This window comes from Micropterus salmoides, unplaced genomic scaffold (assembly GCF_014851395.1).
Source record: "Micropterus salmoides isolate LMB-PRFRI ecotype aquatic unplaced genomic scaffold, ASM1485139v1 Ms_hic_scaffold_11, whole genome shotgun sequence".
NCBI classification, from domain to species: domain Eukaryota; kingdom Metazoa; phylum Chordata; class Actinopteri; order Centrarchiformes; family Centrarchidae; genus Micropterus; species Micropterus salmoides.
The window spans coordinates 23,936,290-23,957,925 of record NW_024040152.1 but is presented as its reverse complement, the minus strand read 5'-3'; the positions used below and the strand labels follow the sequence as shown (position 1 = coordinate 23,957,925).

The window sequence follows — 21,636 nt, the reverse complement described above, 5'->3', positions numbered from 1 at the left end:
CCTTGCATTGAACAACCTCCCTCGGACACGCACACGGCCTAAGCACTTTATAGTAGTGAGAGTGTCTTCAATTTGAGCTATCTCTACCTCTTCAGGGAGAACCACTAACAGGGCATGAGCTCTATCTAAACCCTCACCACGGCTCCAATTAGCAAGTTCTTTCTCTAACTCAGTATGGTCAACCATTTTCACTGTTTCCTTTGTTTTTTTTTTATGGGCTTATTTTACTTGCTATCAAATCAACACTATATTTTGCTGGAAAGCTAAGACAATCCCAGCGGTGCCTCCATTTTATGTAGCGCTCCTACCCTCTACCAAGTATGTACGGGCAGGGCCCTGAGTTCTTTTAGATTATTGTTTCTTAATATCAACACTGAAACCCAGCGTCAACTATCTTAGCTTCCCTTGTAATCAACATGTGAAACCCAAATATGATAACTGGCTTTGAAATAAAATACTCGAACACCACTCTGGTATATGATTAACGAAGGTCTCTTATTATTTAGAAAAATATTAAATAAAATAAATGCAAAATAAACAATTGGTGCAATATACAATAAATCAAATATCCACACAAGATCCGCAGTGATTCAGTAGTTCTGTTACAAGATAATACCACACCACGAATGCACTTTAACTGCAACAAATATCAGTGGGCCCACACTATAACACTCACACATACAGCCGGCAAAACCACTTCAAACAACGATGCAGGCCTGATGCGTGGCTCGTGTACGTTGAGACCCAAAACCAAATGGTCGTTTCACTCAGTTTATGAGCAGAGAAATAAAAGGAATGAGTACCTGGTAACTGGTGCACTTCTGTGAGTTTGTTGTGAATGGGTCTACCGTCAGTCACTGTCTACTGGAGCGAAGCGTCGATTCCCGTGAGCGGGGACAGACTCCTCCGGAGCAAAAGAGATGAGCCTTCGGCGTCCTTTTCCCACGTGGCCAGAGGAACTCTGAGCAGCCTGGTAGCTCAGAGCGCTATCTGGTTTTCTTCAGCGTTTCCTCGTTGAAAACGTTGTATAAGTCCACTTGATTAGCTTTGCTAGCTAACTGAAGATATACTGTCCGTTCACTTTTCCAATGAATGTACTATGTAGCTTACTGTGCTACTTTATTTAGCTAGCATTACATACCCCGTGAAACAGTCAAGCAAGACTCCTCGGTGGATTCTTCGACTTCCCACGAACTAGCAGACATAATCCCAGCACAGAATGTCGAGTAGACAATCCCGAAATTAGTCCACAGCTTGGTATGAACGTTAGTTAAGCCTTCTCACTTTACTTCGTCTGCAAAGCTAACACAGTTCTCCGAACTCTTTTTCCCTCGTCTCTCCCATCACTCCGCTCACTCACTTCACCTCGCCCCTCCCGCACCTGCTCATGCACTCCCCTCATGCCCACTCGAATCACCCAATCAAAACCGACTCTTAGACTCCAGCACAATTACCACAGATAGACAAGTTGCATATACAACCCATTAACTCGTCATAACATGTTTTTTTAACTAAACAATATCTTTTAGTTATTTATCAAATAACATGTGCAACATACAACAGTTTTAACAAAAATACATCACCATATTTTTACCATCAATATTCCATGACTTTTAATATCAAATTTACTTATAATAAACTCTTTTAACCCAGTATACTATTTATTCTGGGTTACATATGTAAATACATAAATAAATGGATTAATCTTTAAATTAAGAAACTTTACGATTAAGGTCAACATAAATTCAATTCAATTTTATTACTAAAAATTTCAAAACATTTACACGGACCTGAATTTAGGGCTGCAACTAACAATTGTTTTCATTATCGATTAATCTGGAGATTATTTTCTGAATCAATTGATTAATCGTGTGGTCTACTAAATGTAAACATTGTGAAAAATACAAATTACAATCTGTCTAACCAATAGCCCAAAACATGTCTTGTTTACTCTCACATATGACAAGCAAAAGCAGCAAATCCCCACATTTGTAAAGTCCAACAAGCAAATATTTAGCATTTTTGCCAGAAAAAAAAATGACAGAAACGATTAATCAATAATCAAAATAGTTGCTGATTTATCGATTAATTATTTCAGCGCTACCTGAATGTACACAACGTCTTTGATAATTGGGTTAATTTTCAGAGGAATGACCAACAGTGTCCAAAATCACTCCTGCATTCAGTCATTTACTATTCCCTACACATAATAGGTACACAATAGTTTACTCAATACTAACCAGTAAATTTTTTAATTTTAATAATTTTGCAGCACCACTTAACAGGTGTAGAGTCACAGGATGTGACTATGTGAAGTGTGAAACATTGCATTGTGGCATCGTTGTCAAAGGCACTATTAAATAGTATACATGGCAGAAACACTACCTTTTTGTTACACTGTGGAGAGGGCACTCAAATAAAATAATAAACAGTATAAATGTATAAAAATGGATACATCCTAAGATACTAGAAAGTCAAAGGACCTTGTTGCAGTTTGTTTCGTTATTTTATTTTATTTGACAGACAGTGAAGGTAATGGAAAAGCTGGCTGAATGAACTGAGAAATCAATGGTATCATATTTCTACATATTAGTAGATTTAAATGATACCAAGATGTGTTTAAAGTGAATGGCAGCTCATTAGAAAATTGGATTCTTATTTGGCATTGATGGTTTACATGTCAGTCAATATATTTAGAATTTGTCAACCTCATAGGTTGAGCATTGCATTTTGTTAAAGCTGCGTAACAATTGAACATATACAATGCAAAACCTTCTGCCTCTCTTTCCTGCTCGTATCACTCCACTAAGCCCCTCCGACCAAACCCACAAGTTCGTACAGAAGGAGAAAGAGCCATTTGCCCTGTGAAACCTCACCCCTCTTAGACCGCACACCCAAGAAAAGCAATCTAGTGTATGCGGTCCAATGCAGTGAGGAATGCACAGACCTCTAATTTGGGGAGACTAAACAACCACTACACAAACGCATGGCTCAACACAGAAGGGCCAACTCCTCAGGTCAAGACTCAGCAGTCTACTTACATCTGAAGGACAGAGGACACTCGTTTGAGGACCACCAGGTGCACATTTTGGACAGAGAAGATGGATGGTTTGAAAGAGGTGTCAAGGAAGCCATCTACATCCAGGTCGAGAAGCCGTCATTGAACAGAGGAGGGGGTCTACGCCACCACTTATCCCCCACTTATAATGCTGTCCTTTCATCACTTCCCAGGAAACTCAACAAACGTAACCTATTGGCCTCAGGTGAAGATACCAACGATGGTCGTTCAGTCTTGGCCACCGGTAGTCCTAACGACTGTATCGACTGTCGTTACAGCAACCAGGAACAGAACCAGCGGTATCGATGACCCTGGCAAATGACCCCACTGAGGTAAAATAGCTGAGTTTCCCTGCCAGTCAGTCAGAACTGAAGAAGTCCTTTGGATGAGGGACGAAACGTCTTCCAGTATCTTCAACCAAGTCCAGTTGCCCTTGACTTTAACCTTCGTTGGATAACTATGACCTGGATGACTGAGAATCTTCATAGACACCCCTCTTAGGGCTCGCTCTCCACAGCAACAGACAAGACCCCAGTCTCTATTGCCCCAACTCATCTTCTCAAAGACACCCCTCGAGCGCTTTGTGGCAACATGGCAGAGCTCCCCAGGATTCAGAGGAAGCTGTGACACAATCTAACAACGGAATGGGAGATTTTTACACACACACACACACACACACATACAGACCACGTTCCCCCTCACAAGTTATTCAAGTTACTCAATTTGTTATCATGCCTCTTTGCCACTCGTGGAAACAAGCACCTTTGCATCGATCATAATGAGCCTGGAGCTCCATGTGAAGACGGCACATGTTCACAAACGTTTTGTACTATACGCTGTTGTTGGAAAAGGCGGCATCGGCAGTTCTTTGCTGGTGGTTATTTCTCAGTCATTGTATTTGCAAAACTTCATAAGCCGTGAGCTGAAGATATTGAGCTTGAGTGAGCGCATGGGGGATGTGGGCTGCGTGTACACGAGCAGTGATTGACACTGCATTAGAGACTTCTCCTGGCTCTGATTGGTTGTTTTCATTCAAGCACCATAGATTCTTGTACATGACATTATAGGAGCACTTGGAGGAGCCAGAGGAACCTGATTTTTTTAGATCGTCGGTCTCATGTCCTACGGTTTGGAAACTGGTATCACAGTTTCATCAAACATGCCAAAAAAGTATTTATAACCTTTAATTTAAATAAAACTTGGTTCCTTATAAGGGGGACAGGTTATCCAAGCCAGCTAATGGTAATTCTGTAAGCTGGGTCTGTAAAGAACATTATTGAACTGAATAAAGTAATGACAAAACCAAAATTAAAGCCACTTTAAAGTGAAATCAAAATATATTTTGTTCCATGCAGGGTAATCGAATACTAATGCTCTTTTTAATTATCCCTGGCAAACAGCACTAATATATTATTCAAAGCCATTTCATTACTGACTGCATGAAGCGATGTTACGCTCATTTCACTGATAACTGAAGTAGGTACTCTTCTCCCCGGGGGTAAATTAAAATACTAAAATATACTGAATATACTGTACACTAAGATGGAGCAATGTGAGAATGCCAATAAGTTATATCTGTAATCTTTGCACGGCAGCCATTCCCTTAATACAGTCCAGTGACAGTCAACAATCTCTCTTCAGAGAAGTGTTAATTAACATGGCTATAAGATGAAGAGCAGCAATAGCATAATGGCCTCACATTTTTTTGTAGGCAGAAGAAAGGAATGAATGGTGTGTAAGTGGTGTGTAAATCAGCGCACCTTTAGCTACATCTTTGTGATCAACATCGACACTTCTTACCATTACTGATGAATTAATCCAACTTACAAATGACCTATTGTACTGTGCTGTTTTCAATAAGCCCTGTTGCAGGATGTAGGCCTATATGGCTGTAGCAGTGCAGATGCTGCAGTTTGTTTTACCAGTTCAGTTGTAGTTTATTCTCAACAGATAAAATACAAATACAATCATCTAAATAATAACATACCGGAGATATGTGAAATAGGGACACCTAAATTACATGTATTATTTATACTATTTCTTACTCACTGCTGGTTCAGTTACTGCATCTCCCAACACAACGCCACAGGTGACATTGCGCTGATGAACAAACCGCCCTGAGCTACTACCAGTTGCAGATTTCTGTCCGCTCCATGCACGCATATCCTGTCACCGTGTGTCATTGGCAGAGCAGACTGTCAGTCCCCCCTATCCAGTAAATACGAGTTGTGATTGGACTGTAATTCAGCAGACAGGCAAGCATTGGCCAAAAGCAGAAGGCCCTGCCTCCAGGCTTTTTTCCCCCCCAGGTCCGAGGTTGCAAAGCTTCATTTTCGCTCAGTCTGAGTTTCAGAGCATATCTGCATGACAACGCTGCCACAAATCACGAGTCGCAAGCTCGCAATTGTGTGGGCGTATCTCCACAAAGTGGGTGTTGTAGATCAGCTCTGAAAAATAGTCTGCAATACAATTGCAAATGTAATGTAATAAAGTTTGCCCTTTCGACCCTCGATTTTCAGAGTTTCAAAACCCCCCCCCCACACACACACACACTCACACACCAGTTTTCAGATCACCATTTACAAGGTTTCATTTTGAATTTTCAAAACACTAGTTTCCAACCTTTCAGAACTTTATTTTCAGTTTTGAAACATGGCAGGATATTTATCCCATAACATAACTGGACAACTTTATCATCAGTTCATAAATAGGCTCTTAAAGTCTATCAAATTCATCCATATGTAGCCTGTAGGATTTTGGTGCGTGATCTTGTTCAATAAACCGATTTAATTTGAATCAAACGCTTTTTATATATTTCATGATGGTGATAGGAGAGTGTTCAGTAACTTGTGCATAAATGATTTGAGATCATACTAAGAAAACTAATATCTCAAAGCTTAGAAATGGAAAGAAAGCATTCAAAATTCAATGAAAACAAAGGAGGACCAGAAACAACATCCACATCGAAGCAAACAAGTTGGAAATATAAAGAAATGTCATCAAGTTTTCCGATTGTGTTTTTGAATTCATACTTTGGGTATCCATAATGCCGTTGGTGATAGCCTTCTTGACAGGTTTGATGAGAAAATCCACCAATATTTGTAGATGTAATTTATTTAACTGGAGATGTAATGTTGATACAGACTGTAAAACACAAAGCATATACACTCACTGGCCACTTTGTTAGGGACATCTTGCACTTTTGCCTTCAGAACTGCTTTAATTCTTTGTGGCATACTTTCAAAAATGTGTTGGAAACATTCCTCAGAGGTCCATATTGACAGGATAGCATCACGCAGTTGCTGCAGATTTGTTGGCTGCACATCCGTGATACAAATCCTGGTTCCACCACATACCAAAGGTGCTCTATTGGATTGAGATCTGGTGACTGGAGGCCACTGGAGTACAGTGAACTCATTGTCATGTTCAAGAAACCAGTTTGAGATGATTGGAGCTTTGTGACATGGTGCATTATCCTGCTGGAAGTAGCCATCAGAAGATGGGTACACTGTGTCAAAGGGATGGGCATGGTCAGCAACAATACTCAGGTATGCTGTCACATTTATGCTCAGTTGGTACTTAGGGGCCCAAAACGTGCCAAGAAAATGTCCCCCACACCATTACACCACCACCAGCCTGAACCGTTGATACAAGGCAGGATGGATCCATGCTTTCATGTTATTTATGGCAAATTCTGACCGTACCATCTGTAATCGAGACTCAGACCAGGCAACGTTTTTTTCCAATCTTCTATTGTCCAATTCCGGTGAGCCAGTGCGAACTGTAGCCTCAGTGTCCTGTTCTCAGCTGACAGGAGTGGCACGCGGTGTGGTCTTCTGTAGCCCACCTGCTTCAAGGTTCGATGTGTTGTGCATTCAGAGATGGTATTCTGCATACCTTGGTTGTAACGAGTGGTTATTTGAGTCACTTCTTTCTGTCATCTCAAACCAGTCTGCTCATTCTCCTCTGACATCAGCAAGGCATTTTCGTCCACACAACTCACTGGATATTTTTTCATTTTCAGATCATTCTCTGTAATTCCTAGAGATGCTTGTGTGTGAAAATCCCAGTGGATCAGCAGTTTCTGAAATACTCAGACCAGCCCGTCTGACACCAACAACCATGCCACATTCCCCATTCTGATGCTCGGTTTGAACTTCACCAAGTTGTCTTAACCACGTCTACATGCCTAAATGCACTGAGTTGCTGCCATGCGATTGGCTGATTAGCTATTTGTGTTTACAAGCAATTGAACAGGTGTACCTAATAAAGTGGCAGGTGAGTGTATATGTAGCATTACTGGCATTTTTACATAATCTGCATTAGCCGATACCTACACTAACAAGACCAATAAACATTATCAAAGAATAAACAAAGAAAATGGAATGATGTTAGCACCCCCCCTTGTGAGTCCTGGGAAGGTGGTGAAAAAGTTAGTTTTTGAGCCTAAATCTCCTCAGTCACCATCATCTTTTCTAAATGGTAACACATTTTTCCTATCCTAAATGACAGCACATCTAATCTAAAACCATTTCTGGTTAGCATTAAAAGTATAATGGTATACTGTAGAGAATAATGCCGCTTGTTCTGACATATTGTACCCCACTCTTCCTTAAACACTAGTCACATTTTGAAATCTAAAGCATAAGCCAGTGTATTTCATTTAAAAATCTAAAACAGCATGAATTAATGGAATTATACATGACTTTTTTTGTTTTGATTTCAGCAATATATATTGGCCATTGGCCACTCTGCACTCTAAATATCAGCATTGGACCACTGATATAGATTAAGCTTTACTTGTAAGTCTAATGTGCTACTGCTGCAAAATATAGTCCATACAAATTTGTTTCAGAACAGCAGCATTTTTTATGCATTCTGACTGATTTGATGCTGCATAGTACTGAGAGGGTTGTAATCAAACTTACATATTTAGTGAATACAGGTGAAACTTGAATAATTTGCATATTGTGCAAAAGTTCATTTCAGTAATTCAACTTAAAAGGTGAAACGAATATATTATATAGACTCATTACATGCAAAGTGAGATATTTCAAGCCTTTATTTGATATAAATTCGATGATTATGGCTTACAGCTTATGAAAACCCCAAATTCAATATCTCAGAAAATTAGAATATTGTGAAAAGGTTCAGTATTGTAGCCTCAAAGTGTCACACTTTGTAGTCCAGACATACCAAAAAGCCTCTTGGAGCGATGCCCTAAACCCAACAGGAAGTCGGCCATTTTTAATTTTATGGCAATTTTTGGATGATTTACACACACACACACACACACACACACACACACACCCCTCCTAGGGATTTAGTCCGATCGACTTCAAATTTCTGCTGTGCCTTCTAAAGGCATTATATAATTTGATTAACTAATTTCATTAAGTTTAGAGGAAAGTGCCAAATAAAACACAGTAAATGACATTTGAACCAAAGCTGTTTAGGAAAGTCAGATATAGGGATGCTGACTGAAACCCAGCTCTATAAAAAGGATCCAATTTCAAATTTCTCAAAACCCAAAAATCAATAAGGTCCAAGTTTATCGATACTTCTAGGCTACCAAGACTAGCGGCTCCTATGATGTGAAGTTATGTCTTGAGAGACGAGAGTCCTGTCATTTAAATTAAATCTGATTTAACCTGAAACGTGATGAATAATAAAACTGAAGTTATTTAGTGATCTAAATAGCACCAAAATGCAGTGTTAAACGGGCCTGGGGCTAAAGACTGTAGCGTTTATTATCAGGCTGCAGCCTCTGCCTGCTCTCTGTGTTGGCTCCTACATACACACAGCAGCCGGTCACAGTGGAGACAGTGAAGTGAAGGTAACTTAACTCCAAACTACTCCAGTTGATGACAGCCACACTCTTTAACTTTAAGTACATGCAGAAAACCTTCACAAGGAAAAAAGACAAATCGTATCAATACATCTGCTCAAAAAGCATAAACACGTAGAAAGCGTCTTTTTTTTTTTTATGTACTCTGTCCAGTCTTTAATCCTCTATGTTTTTACACTTGTGTAACATTAGCTTGTCAATTAGACAAATGTCACAAACAAGCTAGATTAAAAACTGTCTGTCTGTAGTCTAACTGTTCAGCCTAATTTGCCACGTTGCTTAAAATTTGCACATTGTTGTAAAACCAGCTGCTGGCTGAGACAAACCAGCTGCTCCAGGTAAGGTAACCTGCAGGCAGTGAATAACAGCAGCTAATATGCAATATTCATTATTTGTTTATTTATCACAAGTGAAATCATCATCGCAATATTGAACAATGTTATTGCACCTCACAGATTTTCCTCAGATTGTCCGGGCCTACCACACGCCCTAGTTCACTTCATTTCTCAACTGGTTCAACTGGTTGCTTGCTAGGATTGCTGAACGTGCAAAGTGGTCAAAGGCGTGGCTTCATTTCACATAACCCAAAGATGAGGAAGTGAAATGCTGTTTATGTTCCAAGTTACTTTCTTGTTTGAGCTGGGACACCACCAACTTTCCACCACCAAATAATAGAAAAGTATCGATAGTGATATCAATAAAGACTGATAGTTAAAGTCTTTTACAATTTAACAATACCCATCCTTAGTCAGGGAGACTAACCTGTCTAGGAGAATATTATTTTATAAACCCATGACAATTAAGGTAGGAGGGTTTCTTTAATTGACAATAACAATCAATTATGCTTAGATAAATAAATTATTAATACTGGTGAAGACCATGTCATTTAATTGGTTTTACTGAACAGGATCAGTTGTAGCTATGGTCATTTTTTTAAGATCTTCTAAAATCTTCTATATTAATTTACTTTCTGAAGCAGAGACAGGAAAAAAAACAAATATGAGATGTCAGGAAGCACTTGAGCTTGTGCGTGATCAAGCCAAAACTTGAAAGACACCCTGTTACAGAATGTAGGTCAGATACCACAAGAGATGAAATAAAAGCTTTCGGAGTTCTTTTTTTCCAAGCCATCTGAATCCCTAAGTTATTTCACATTTGTCCATGTTCATTATAACTCACAATCTACACTCCACCCTCTCTCAGCATAGACTTAAAAAAACATGTTTGGACTGGAAATCAGTTGAAAATGTTTAAGTATTAGGTATAAGCCAACTCAAGCAGAACAGAAAACCAGTGAGAAAAAGCCAAGTCAAATATCTTGCTTCTCTTTCTGCCAGATTTCACTCGTTTTCTGAAAAAATAAATATTTCCACGGACAAAACACAAGTTGGAATGATCTAGGTATGCATATGGCTGGGTTTATCTGGTTAACTTGTACAGAATGTGCACTTCTAAAGCCAACAAAATTCCCACAGATCTTGTAATTCACCACAGGAGATGTCAGCTGTCAACTCCAAGAGTATCAGTCCTTTGCTCTGAGTTAACCAGTGATACTTACTATATTCATACTGAAATTACTATTAAACCACTGTGTTAAACTACTGTTTTGTTATCTTGAAATCTCAAGAAAACGATCCTATTATCACGGGAAAATGGAGTAAAAAATGTTTGAATCAATGGTCGCTTATTTATGTGCTTAGATTGGACAATTTAAAGTTTGGTTTGTTGAGATAATACAGCATTTAATTTTCAAGAGATAGTACTTGTTAGGAGTGATCCATGTACTGTACTGTGTATTCAAAGTATTGGCTTTTCCTTAAGCCACTAAATTTTTCCTGAAATTACCCAATAAAACCGGAGAAACACAAACAAATCACATATTCCTCTGATACAAATAAATCCATGACAGAATACATCTGTGACTTACCTGATCCCACGGACAAATTATCCCGCCAGAAAACATAAAAAGGTAACCCATGGCAACCAGGCAGGCCCAGATGACCAGGGAGAAAACACGGAGAAGCTTCTTGAAGATGGACTCAATGCAGACGAGTACAAACACAGCCAGGAAGATAGCCAGTGCTGTGGGCACAGTGATTACAAAGGCCACATGGTCCTCAATGTTCTGAAAAAGAATAAAACAAAAGGAGAATCAGACAGAAACAGTGAGACACATGGACAGACAATTTAAAAGAGAAGAACATATATAAAATGTATCAGAGAAAGGGGAATTAGAGACTGAGAGAGATAAATAAAGAAGCAAATCTTTTCGAAGGGGCATTAAACTGCCAAACTGTTATAAAAAGCCACTCTTCTAGCTCCGTCTTTCCTCTTTAGTGTCCTGAAAATAACCAAGGTAGACATGTGCCCGAAAAGCAGTGAATGTAAAATAAAGCACATTCTCCTCTGAATCTTCAGATTTAAAAAAAAAAAAAAAAAAAAACACAAGGTGTTCCTACTAAGATCTTTGCTACAGTCAGTTCTAATATGAAACCAATGCCAACAAAATGGTAAATAAATGCATAAAAATATAAAAACTGGAAATCACATGAAAAGGGGTGTACTTTGTTATACGATATGGTTGTGTGCCATGGTTGTGGGAAAAAGAAAAAATGGCACAATAGCACCGCCTACAAAATTTCAACAACGCATTGCCATATGTTTCACCAATCTGTATGAAATATAATGTATCATCTCTAGACTTAAAAATAGGCCTCTTGGAGCCATACCCTTAGCCATTTTGAATTTTACACAAACTTTTTCACCATTTACAGGCTCCATATTAACAAACTCCTCCTAGAAATGTAATCTGATCAACTTCACATTTGGGCAGTCCAGTCTAAAGATTGTTGTGTTGCTAATCGCAAAGGTTTTTATGAGCCATTAAATTTTGTGTCTTTGGAGTGGCAAAAAAAAGATGTGTTGATGTTGACAGGCCTCGTCCTTTAGTGAGCTCCTCAAGATTTAGGCAGATTGTCTCCAAATTTAGGCAGTGCAATCTGAAGGCCTGTTGAAGGGAGTGTCCGTGACGTGGTGTTGAACTTGAAAAGGATGTGGCTTGTAAATGGACTGTACATGGACATATCTGCCCCAAACTTCACAGATTTGATGAGTCGTGTCCTGAATATATTTAACATGCCAATATTTATTCATAGCGCCACCAACTGGCAACAGGAAATTACATGTTATATTCTTTGATGTACTTCTAGCAGGATGATCCGATTTGGCTCAAAACTGTCTCAGAAAAGCCTCAAGGCCTTGATGTAATTTTGTAAAAAACTTGAGCTGTTGTAAAAGCATTAATCGCCATGAATAGGAAGCGCTTTTTTGAGAGGCTAAGAATGATTGAAATCTCAAAACTTTGCACACACACGGAGAATTTTCTGGTGTCTAATATGGTTTGGGATCATGGTTGTGGAAATAGAGCTCGAAAGCTCATTACAAATTCAGTGATGCAGCCCCTGCCCAACGTCTCTGATCCACATCAAATTTTAGCAGTGCAATCAGAGAAGCTTTTTTACGATTCATCAAACTCCGTTGCCATGGCGATAGATTATTCACCATGAAACAGGAAGCTGTTTTAAGGATGCTTGAAAATTCACAAAACTTGGCACACACCTTATAAGGTGTATATTTTGTTGTCCGATATAGTTCAGAGACATCAGTGAGGAAAAACAGCTCAACAGCGCCCCCTACAAATTTTCAACAAAACAGCCCCTGGATTTCACCTAGATGTACAAAATTTGGGATGTAGATTTGTAATTTCTACGCTGTTGCCTTAGCAAGGAATAATTTGCCATGAAACAGGAGGCTGTTTTTTGAGAACGACACCCTAAACCCAACTGGAAGCCCCATTTTGAATTGAATAACTGACACATCAACCAAAAATTGTCAGTTATTTTCAATACTTCCCATGTGTGACATAATGCATTGGTAACTTTAGAGCTGTGTCAGCTGGCCTGTTGTGTAGAGACCCTAGCTGTATCTCTACCCGAGGCATTGATGAGGGTCCGTTCAACACTGCTTGCAGCTTTAATATCTTTTTTTTGTAGTATATTTTAAAATACTCGTCTACAATGGTACTCGTGTGTACAGGTTTGAAATATAAATTAAGTTTTATAACCAAGTTCGGGAACAAGACCACACCTTGAACACATCCCATTTCAGCACAAAAAGTACTTCACACCATATCTGTTCCCCTACCCTTTGAAGCAGTTCTGACATCCCTCTCCCCCATATTTTCTCCCTTTCCCAACTCTCTTGTGTGAATATAGGAACCACTGGGGCTCTGTCCAAACCAAGAGTACATGGTGAGACAGCTCCCCCACTCAGAGTGTCTACTCCCCTGGTTCTCTCCTGTCATCCCACCAACTGACACCAGTCCATCATTGTACTCCATCCATCCGTCCATGACCCTGATTTCTCCTCATCCCTCAACCCTAACCCCCCTTCCCTTCATCCATCCCTCCTGCATCCTCTTACACCTCCATACAGAATATGTAATAAACTACTCTTAATTCATATCTTTATTGGTGTGGTCTTTGTTAGTAAAATTCTAAGATAGTAGGGTCAAAAACCTATGGTAAATATTATAATATGGCTGAATGTACAAGCCAAGGTTCCATATCCTTTTTTATACATAACTGTAAAAGTGAAAAAAATCTTCACTGATAGAACATCCTATGGAGTTTGGGAAACCCCTGAAAAGCCCGCAGTGTTAGCCAATAGCAAAGCTGAAGCCACATCCATAATGGATTCGCTGCTGCCTTGCTGAAACACACTAAGATCAGAAAGTTCTAATTAAAATTTCAGGAGTTTCTTCAAAAGGTGGATGTAGGAGGATAGTGAATTGAGTCGTTTGCGCTGCCTGCCTTTGCTAGGCTTAATCCTATTATTGCTTTTCTAGTGACGTGTCGGGATGGAAAAGGGTCAGGATATGGCTATGTAGGCAGATATGTCACATCTGAATGTTTAGGCAAAGGAATATGTGAAATACACTCATAACTACCAATCACACTTCAGATTCAACCCCAAGTCGTATTGGCATTGCGTGAATGCAGCTTCCAAATTTATTATTTCTTTAACACATCAGCTGTTAATTTGCTGTTCACTAGAGGACCACACTCTGTTTAGTGACAATGTATCCCCATCTGTAAAACAGAGCTTTGTTTGGTCTTCCACTCATTTTGGATCTTTAAAAACTCCAAATATCCACTGTTATAACACTGTATCCACTATTACACTGCATAATCCAAATTAATGAATTCATTATTTTCAACTCTTAAAACAGTGAGTAAAAATGTAAGTTGTTTTTTTTATTAATTGCAGTGACTAATCACTAAAACAAGTTCTTATTCATTCCTCCAGAAGTGACCTAACCATCAAAATGTTTTTATGCCAGTCTCTCTCACAATGTTTCTCTTTGGATTTGACCTCCATCTTTCTCTCGCTTTAGCCCCCCGCCCCCACCTTCCTTCTGTCTCATGCACACAGTCAATGCACTGGGACAGGAGAGGATATGCGTGGCTGCAAAGAGCCACAGAGAGTTTGTCTCGCCCAGAGCAGAGCTCCAAAACAGCACAAGATTTAGGTCAGCCAGCCAGCAAGATGGAGGGATGATAGGATACAAATAAAAGAGAGACAGCGATATGAGGTGGTGAGAGATGACACAGACATGAGAATGTAGAGAAAGGAAGGATGAAGGAGGGGGAAAAAAAGTAATGCCTATCCAAAACAAGGATAGAGTATCAAGAAAAGAGGATGTAGGACAGGTATAGTGAGCAGTGGCCTGACAAAGGCATTTACTGAGATGCTTGGTCGCTGTGAGCCCACGAGTTTGTGTCTGATTGTAGGGAAATATTTTCCTCAAGACTGGAGATATTAACTTTCACAAATACTGCCAACATACATATTATTCATCAAAAGATTGTTGCCTCTTCTAATATTTTAGATAGGGGATTTCATTTGTTGACTTACTAGGTAAAGTACCTGTTTTGTCTTGATTGCACCACTGATGTTACTGACCGATCTATTAGTTGGTGGTATTTTATGGTGCATGAAAACAACTTCAGCATCCAACACTTTTAATTCTGTTTTTCAGTTGTGCATGTTTAGCTAAAATACATGTGTTACTATTGATTACTGGTGTTCTAGTGAATTTGTGATGTGGAGGGATGCGTGTGTGTGCGCGTCAATGCCCTCTTTGTCTAATTGTCTCTTTCACTGTATTTTAGAGTAATCCCTTCTTAATAGCAGACTCAGCTGAGACAGGAGAGGTACTCTCCTAATGCAAAAATGTGATATGCTATAATGTTAGTATTTATCAAAAATCAATTGAATTCGATTGTGCTAATATAACATGGATTTTTTTATCATTAAATTTTTAGATGCATCTAGTCAGGTAGGTTATTTAAGAGTTACACCACAGCCAGTCAAAATCTGCACTTAATGTTTTGCTTTTTTAACTTCAAAATGTCTATTTTTTAGAGTGCCTTGCCTTCACATCAATGAATTCTTCAGTGTTTTAGAGGAAAGATAACCCTGTCAAAATAGTGACAGAGGGAAACAGATCTGTAGTTCCGTCAACCATGAGGCGATAACAAAGCCCCTCATTCCCCCTCTCACTTTTATCTCACCCTTCTTTTCACATTAATGCTGCGATGAGGACCGCATGCTGTGAGTGTGCGTGCATATAGGTGTTGCACAAGCATGCTTGCAAGTGTGTGCACATTTTTGTGTGAGTCTATGAGAGCGGGGAGCTCATGTATTGTGTTTAACAAGCCAGCAGATTTTGTGTGTGTCGCACGCGCGCCAGTGTGTTTGACCCTATTTTTATGCCGTTTATTTCAACGTAATTCACAGCCCAGACAGTGATATGCTATAGTGATAATAAAATGCAATCCATGTTTGTATTATCCAAGATGTATGGATTTTTTACTTTTTTTTTATTTGCATAATGCATTTCTGTGTGTGTGTTGTGAATGAGCAGCTTACCAATCCTGAAGCAAAGAACACAGTCAGCAGAGCCAGGCAGGCTCCCATCACTATGAGCAGCAGAAACACAATCAGAGGATGCTGCTGGCTCATACAGTAGTAGGACTCATACAGCCAATCTGGGGACCTGTTCCTCTTCTCCTGACCTCCTCCTTTATCCCCTTCACCAGACTCCCCTGTCCGGTCCAGGAGATACCGCTTCCTCCTTATTGCCTCTTGCCACATGGATCTTGGAGCCGAGAAGGAGGAAGAGGAGGAAGGGAAAGTAGAGGAGGCAGAGGATGTGGTCACTGCTGAGGTATTATTAGTTTCCACCACAGATGAGGAGCAGTTGCTCTGTTCCGGTCTCCTGCGGTTGTTGTTCCTGTTGGGGACCCTGGTGTGAAAGCTCCTGATCTCCAGCGTATCCTTTGGTTCCTCCTCCACCTCCTCTCTGAAGTCCTTCAGGCGGAGACAACTGAAAGCTGAGGCTGAGTCAGAGGCAGCATGTGCTGACCGGAGAGGTGGCAAGAACGCACCGAGAGTAGAGCGCAGCATCCTCTTTCTCCTCCTGCCAACATGTTGGAGCGGGAAATGAAGGGGAGTGCAGAGAGTGACTGCTCTTTACAGTGAGAGAGAAAAGTGGGAGGGAAGTAAAGGGAAAAGGGAGGGAGAGAGGGCTAAGGGGGAGGGGAGGAAGAGAAGAAAATAAGCAGTAGCAGGGAGAAGTCTGCGAGTGAGAGAAATTAACACTGACATTTCTGCAGTATGCGTTATACTAAATAATTTGAGCTGAGAAACTGCAAAATACATGTTAAACGAAATCAGTTTCAGCTCTATCCCAGAGCTCGATTTTGCACCTACACCTCATGTTTTTTTTTTTTTTAAGTCATTCCCTTCCCTCTCTCCTGCTTTCTCCATAAAGTTAGATAATTTGCCTTAATGCCAGATTTGTTGAAACTGTTCAATAGTCAAAGGTGAAGTGGTGTCAAATGCATAAAGAGAAAAAGGGAGTTATTCACCAGTAGAGGTCAGTTAAGAAGAGTTCAGCATCAATTACAAGCTCTGCAGCAGCTTGGAGAGTGACCCAGCCCGATGGCCACTGTCTCTCTGCACATCAAACATAGCTTATATAGGACATGTTTTAGGTATCTGTTAAGTAACAGAGAAGGGTGTAAGTCTGCAAAGTAAAAGGTCAAACCCATAGAAGGGTACAGTACTATTCAGAGGTAACAAAACACGGGGTTAGAAGTCAAATTCTATAGAAGGGTTCAGTCCCTACATAACCACCAATCACTGCTCTCCCCGTAGAAGGTCACTGACCCTCTGTCATGCTGCTACAGTGTTATTTTGAACTGTTATGAGTCAATGCACAAGCACTGTACACTATACTAGTCTCTAATTTGTTCATTCTAAGTACTAAATGTCCATAAAACTACTTATGTATAACAGTTACTTCAGTATTTTCAAAGTTAGCTGTAGCACATTGTTTTAATATCTCGCCCCATCCAAGATTGTTACGAACCTCAGATGGAAGCCCAGGGGCTAGGAGGTTAGTACAATTAATTGTTCCAGGGCAGAAGAAAACGACGAAATAGTAAGCTTGCAAAGAAAAGGGTAAATTATTTACAATAATTAACAAAGAAAGTGTCTCTTAACACTCAACAGAAATCAACTCCCAAAAGGGAAGCGAGCAACAAGGGTCCTTTTTAAAAGATAACTAAGGTAAGTGATAAACACAAAAGTAGTGGTAGCAAACTAGCACACAAGTACACAGTGCAAAACAAAAACAGTAAATCATTACACTTAACCACAGGACTTCCAATGTTCCACTGCCGGTTACTGTCTTTGCTGTAGACCACCATACTCTCACCTACAGCAGCTTCCTTCACCAGCCCTGATACTCTCCACTGATTAGGAGAGTGGAATCAGCTGCGCTCCTCAGGTTGCTGGCTGCAGCCTTGGGGGCAGGGCAAGTTCCTGCTTAGAGCAGAGAGGGAAAACACACAAGCACAACATCCCATATACACAAACGGCCCGTGGGTCGTAACATCGATTTTATAAGAAGTTGAACATGTTGCCACAAATGGCACCCGATATAGCTCAATAGCCCACTAACCAAACCATGTTTATCATATCCCTATTGCCTTCTGTCATACCGCTTCAGCTGCAAAACCTTTGAATTTTCACGTGAAAATATCTCATGAGTTTAAGAATATTAAATGATCTTAGGTTGAAGTCAACCATGTCTGACTACTTGAAGTAATTTTGCTCTATTGTGTCATACCTGAGTAGTTTCTAAATTATGACTATTCAGTTCTTCTGTTTGAATAAGCAGCTCAGAGAGCAAAAATAAAGTGAACAAAAAGGCCATTTACCAATAATGCATGCACACATTCAATGACGCACAGGGACCAGCCAAGCATGATGAAAGTGGCGCTGGCCAAAATGCTGCTTTTATAAAGTTGAATCAATGACGATTTCCAGATTCTAATCCCATTACGACTACTACCTCATTTGAGTGCTGAATTTAAGTTGTCAAACTATTACTGCACAAAGCAATAAATCCCAGTTGTTAGGGTTCTCACATGTGTGAGAGTTCATGCTGGGCCACTAAATGTATTTTGCAACCTTCATTCACATTATTAAGGGGGCAGACAGTCACTGTCAAGCTGCCATCCACATCAACTGCCTGCGTCTGAGCATGTGTTTGTGCGGTTTACCTATTGCAACAACACCTCTCTGTCCCTTCCATTGAACGTACTACAAAACCCTTTAAAGTAATATTTCCCATCTGTCACACTAAATCAAACACCTATTCATTAATGTGTTCACATTTGCAAATGAGCATACACCCATAATCACATACAAACAGTTTGACCATGGAAGGTAAAGACATTTATTATTTCTTTTCTGTCAAATTAATCTAACATTTGGTCTTCAAGTTTGGGTCAGAAGCATGAAACTGTCATGTTCTACAGCTCTTTGAAGGCAGCCACCCTAATGAAGGCAAAAATAGCTGAAGTCACTTACGAGGAGAGATGTGTCGTGCTTTAAAATGAGCTTGACTTGCCTCTGATGTTCCAAGTTCCTAAAATGACATGTCACCATCAAAATACATGTAAAATCCTGTCACAGAAGGCCAAGTGCAGAACAGGACCTAAATGCAATACACCGGAGAGCATGATGCAGTTTGTGACATTTAACACAAAAACTGCAGACAAGGCTTACATGTACATACACAGGCAGAATCCAAACACCAGTGATAAGCCACACATCCAAAGCAGGTAAGAAGTGACACATTTATACTCAGGTAAATTAGCTGGGCGGGAGAGCAAGCAGGTGGAGCACATAAGGCAATCAAGACTGGGTGCGCGCGCACACACACACACACACACACACACACACAGAGTGAAGCACAGGTGACAAAGATAAGCAATCAAACAGACAGGACAAAGGGCTTGTACTAACACTAGACTAACCTAAACAGAACAGGAAACAGGCAGATTGAACACAAGACAAGAAACAAACAGGACTGAAACCTAAAACACAGAACAGACTAAGCAGACTAAATAACTGGTAACACAGACAGATTCCAAACATGACAGAGTAACAAGGATCTAGACAAAGAAACAAAGAACAGACAAGACCAAATCATGACAACTACTTGTCAAGTGAACAATTAGCAATGCCATCTTGCACACCATACGTAAGGATAATTTGCCACTCATTGAGGAAACTATCATTTCTACCAACAGGCAGGGCATTCAATGCAGTTAACTCTTTGTGGATCATTCATATACTTTACAAAATTAAAAACGCAACACTTTTGTTTTTGCCCCCATTCATCATTTGCTGAACTAAAAGATCTAAGACTTTCTCTATGTACACAAAAGGCCTATTTCTCTCAAATGTTGTTCACAAATTTGTTCATTTTTGAGTGGCCTTTGGCACACCTGTGCAATATCATGCCATCTGATCAGCATCTTGATATGCCACACTTGTGAGGTGGATGGATTATCTCGGCAAAGGAGAAGTGCTCACTAACACAGATTTTGACAGATTTGTGAACAATGTTTGAGAGAAATAGGCTTTTTGTGTACATAGTGTAGTGAACAGCCAGTGTGGATTTGATCATTTTATATCAAATAAATTTGGTGATCCCAAATTCTTTTTTTGTCTATCCCTGAGAGAAATAGGAGGGGCGTTGAGATATCAACCCTCAACAGACAGCCGAAGTACCCCAAAGGAGGGGGTGAAAGGTTTGCTCCACTCCCAAGTGCTGCTTGGGTAGTTTCAGCCATAAAACCTACCACCGCCAGTGAAGTTGAGATAACAGACTCTATGCATGACTGTTAAACTGACAATTTTAACATTACACAGAGACTAACCTCAACCTGAACCAGGCTGTGAGGACCTCCGCAGCCATAAACTAAACAACCTCTAAACACTCCCAAGACCAAAAGGGCAGGGTAACCATGGTAATAAAGTTCCTCTTTCAGATTACTTCCAAACATCAAAGATCTCCTCTTCAGTCTTGACTCTCTACCCCACCAAAGAGCCATTAATTTGGACTCTTAACATGCCCTCTCACTTTCACAGCTAGGTGTGAACTCCAGACGCCAGAGAAGGACACTGCTTCGAATTCCTTTTTGTGGACAAATGAATACTGTTTCCTTATAACTTGCCTATTACCTTGTTTAATTAAATAATCTTTGTTAAGTTACTTAGCAGGTCTCTCCACTCCATTTGAGTAGTTATCTTACCATGTTGTTGTTGAAAAGAAGAATCCATAAAGAAATTTAATTTGCAGTGTTTTAATCGTCCTCAATACTCACTGATATTCCATTAATTTATGTTATACTAATGCCATGCTTCAACATGTTTATATAGTTTCTTGTTAAAGAACATGATACAGAAATATTATCCTGTGCTAAATTAATTTTCCAGCTCGAATTTAATGTTAAATAACCATTTCTTCCCTAGTGAGAGGATCAACTGTTCTCTCGTGGAACCAGTGTCCCCCAAAAGGACAAACTAAGTATTACAGGTCCCTGTTTCTTTAATGCCTCTCCCGCTGTTTTAACGTTTCACTCTGTACTTATTTGTTCGTAATCTGATGCCATGTTCGTGTAACTTGCTTATATTCTCTAAGTAAGAATGTGTAACAGCCAATATTATCCAGGAAATATTGAGTTAAGTCTCTTTCATTCTGAAATCCTGAAAATGTGTTTAACTGGTAACCAATCCAATCATTACTGTTGTGGTGGCAGCCCAGCTGACGGTGAGTGTCCTGTCTCTTCCTCCTTTTCTTTTTTTTTCTTACATTCTGTTTTCCCCTGAGTTTTGCCTCTCTCCCTGTGTCTCCTCCCCTCTCCCTGTGTGTGTGCTCTCCCTCTCTCTCTCCGCTGCTGAGCCCGGCTGACAATCCACACCTGTGCCTCATCAACCTCCACCTCTGCCTGCCACACCTACCAGCAATCAATCTCATCTCAACCAGTATTTCTACACTGGTTGTCCACTCAATCTCCGCTTGATCGTCGCCGCTCCAGACTTGGTGCCACTGCTATATTCAAGCTTTTTATGATCTTGTGTGTATCTCGCTTCTCCGTCTCCTGCTTCCCCGAACTAATCCTGCTTGTCTAACTGTTTTCCCTGCCAGGTCCACTCACCTCCGTCTCCCGTTCGGTCAGCTGGGCCTGTCCGGTGTTCCTAACGAGTACCATGACCTCGCCCTAGTTTTTGGTAAGACCAAGCC

At 40.1% G+C, this 21,636-nt stretch overlaps 1 protein-coding gene across 1 annotated transcript in view; it reads right to left on the bottom strand.

Annotated features, from left to right (window-relative positions):
- The window catches only part of adcy2a (adenylate cyclase 2a), an 80,752-nt gene extending 61,605 nt beyond the window's left edge, over positions 1-19,147 (bottom strand). The window contains exons 1-3 of the mRNA XM_038711912.1: positions 17,683-19,147; positions 15,900-16,449; positions 10,834-11,031 (exon numbers count right to left, since the gene is read on the bottom strand). Coding sequence (XP_038567840.1) covers positions 10,834-11,031; positions 15,900-16,436 — 735 coding nt within the window. The 5' untranslated portion in view covers positions 16,437-16,449; positions 17,683-19,147. The remainder of the gene's footprint in view (positions 1-10,833; positions 11,032-15,899; positions 16,450-17,682) is intronic.
- Positions 19,148-21,636: the final 2,489 nt, after the last annotated feature.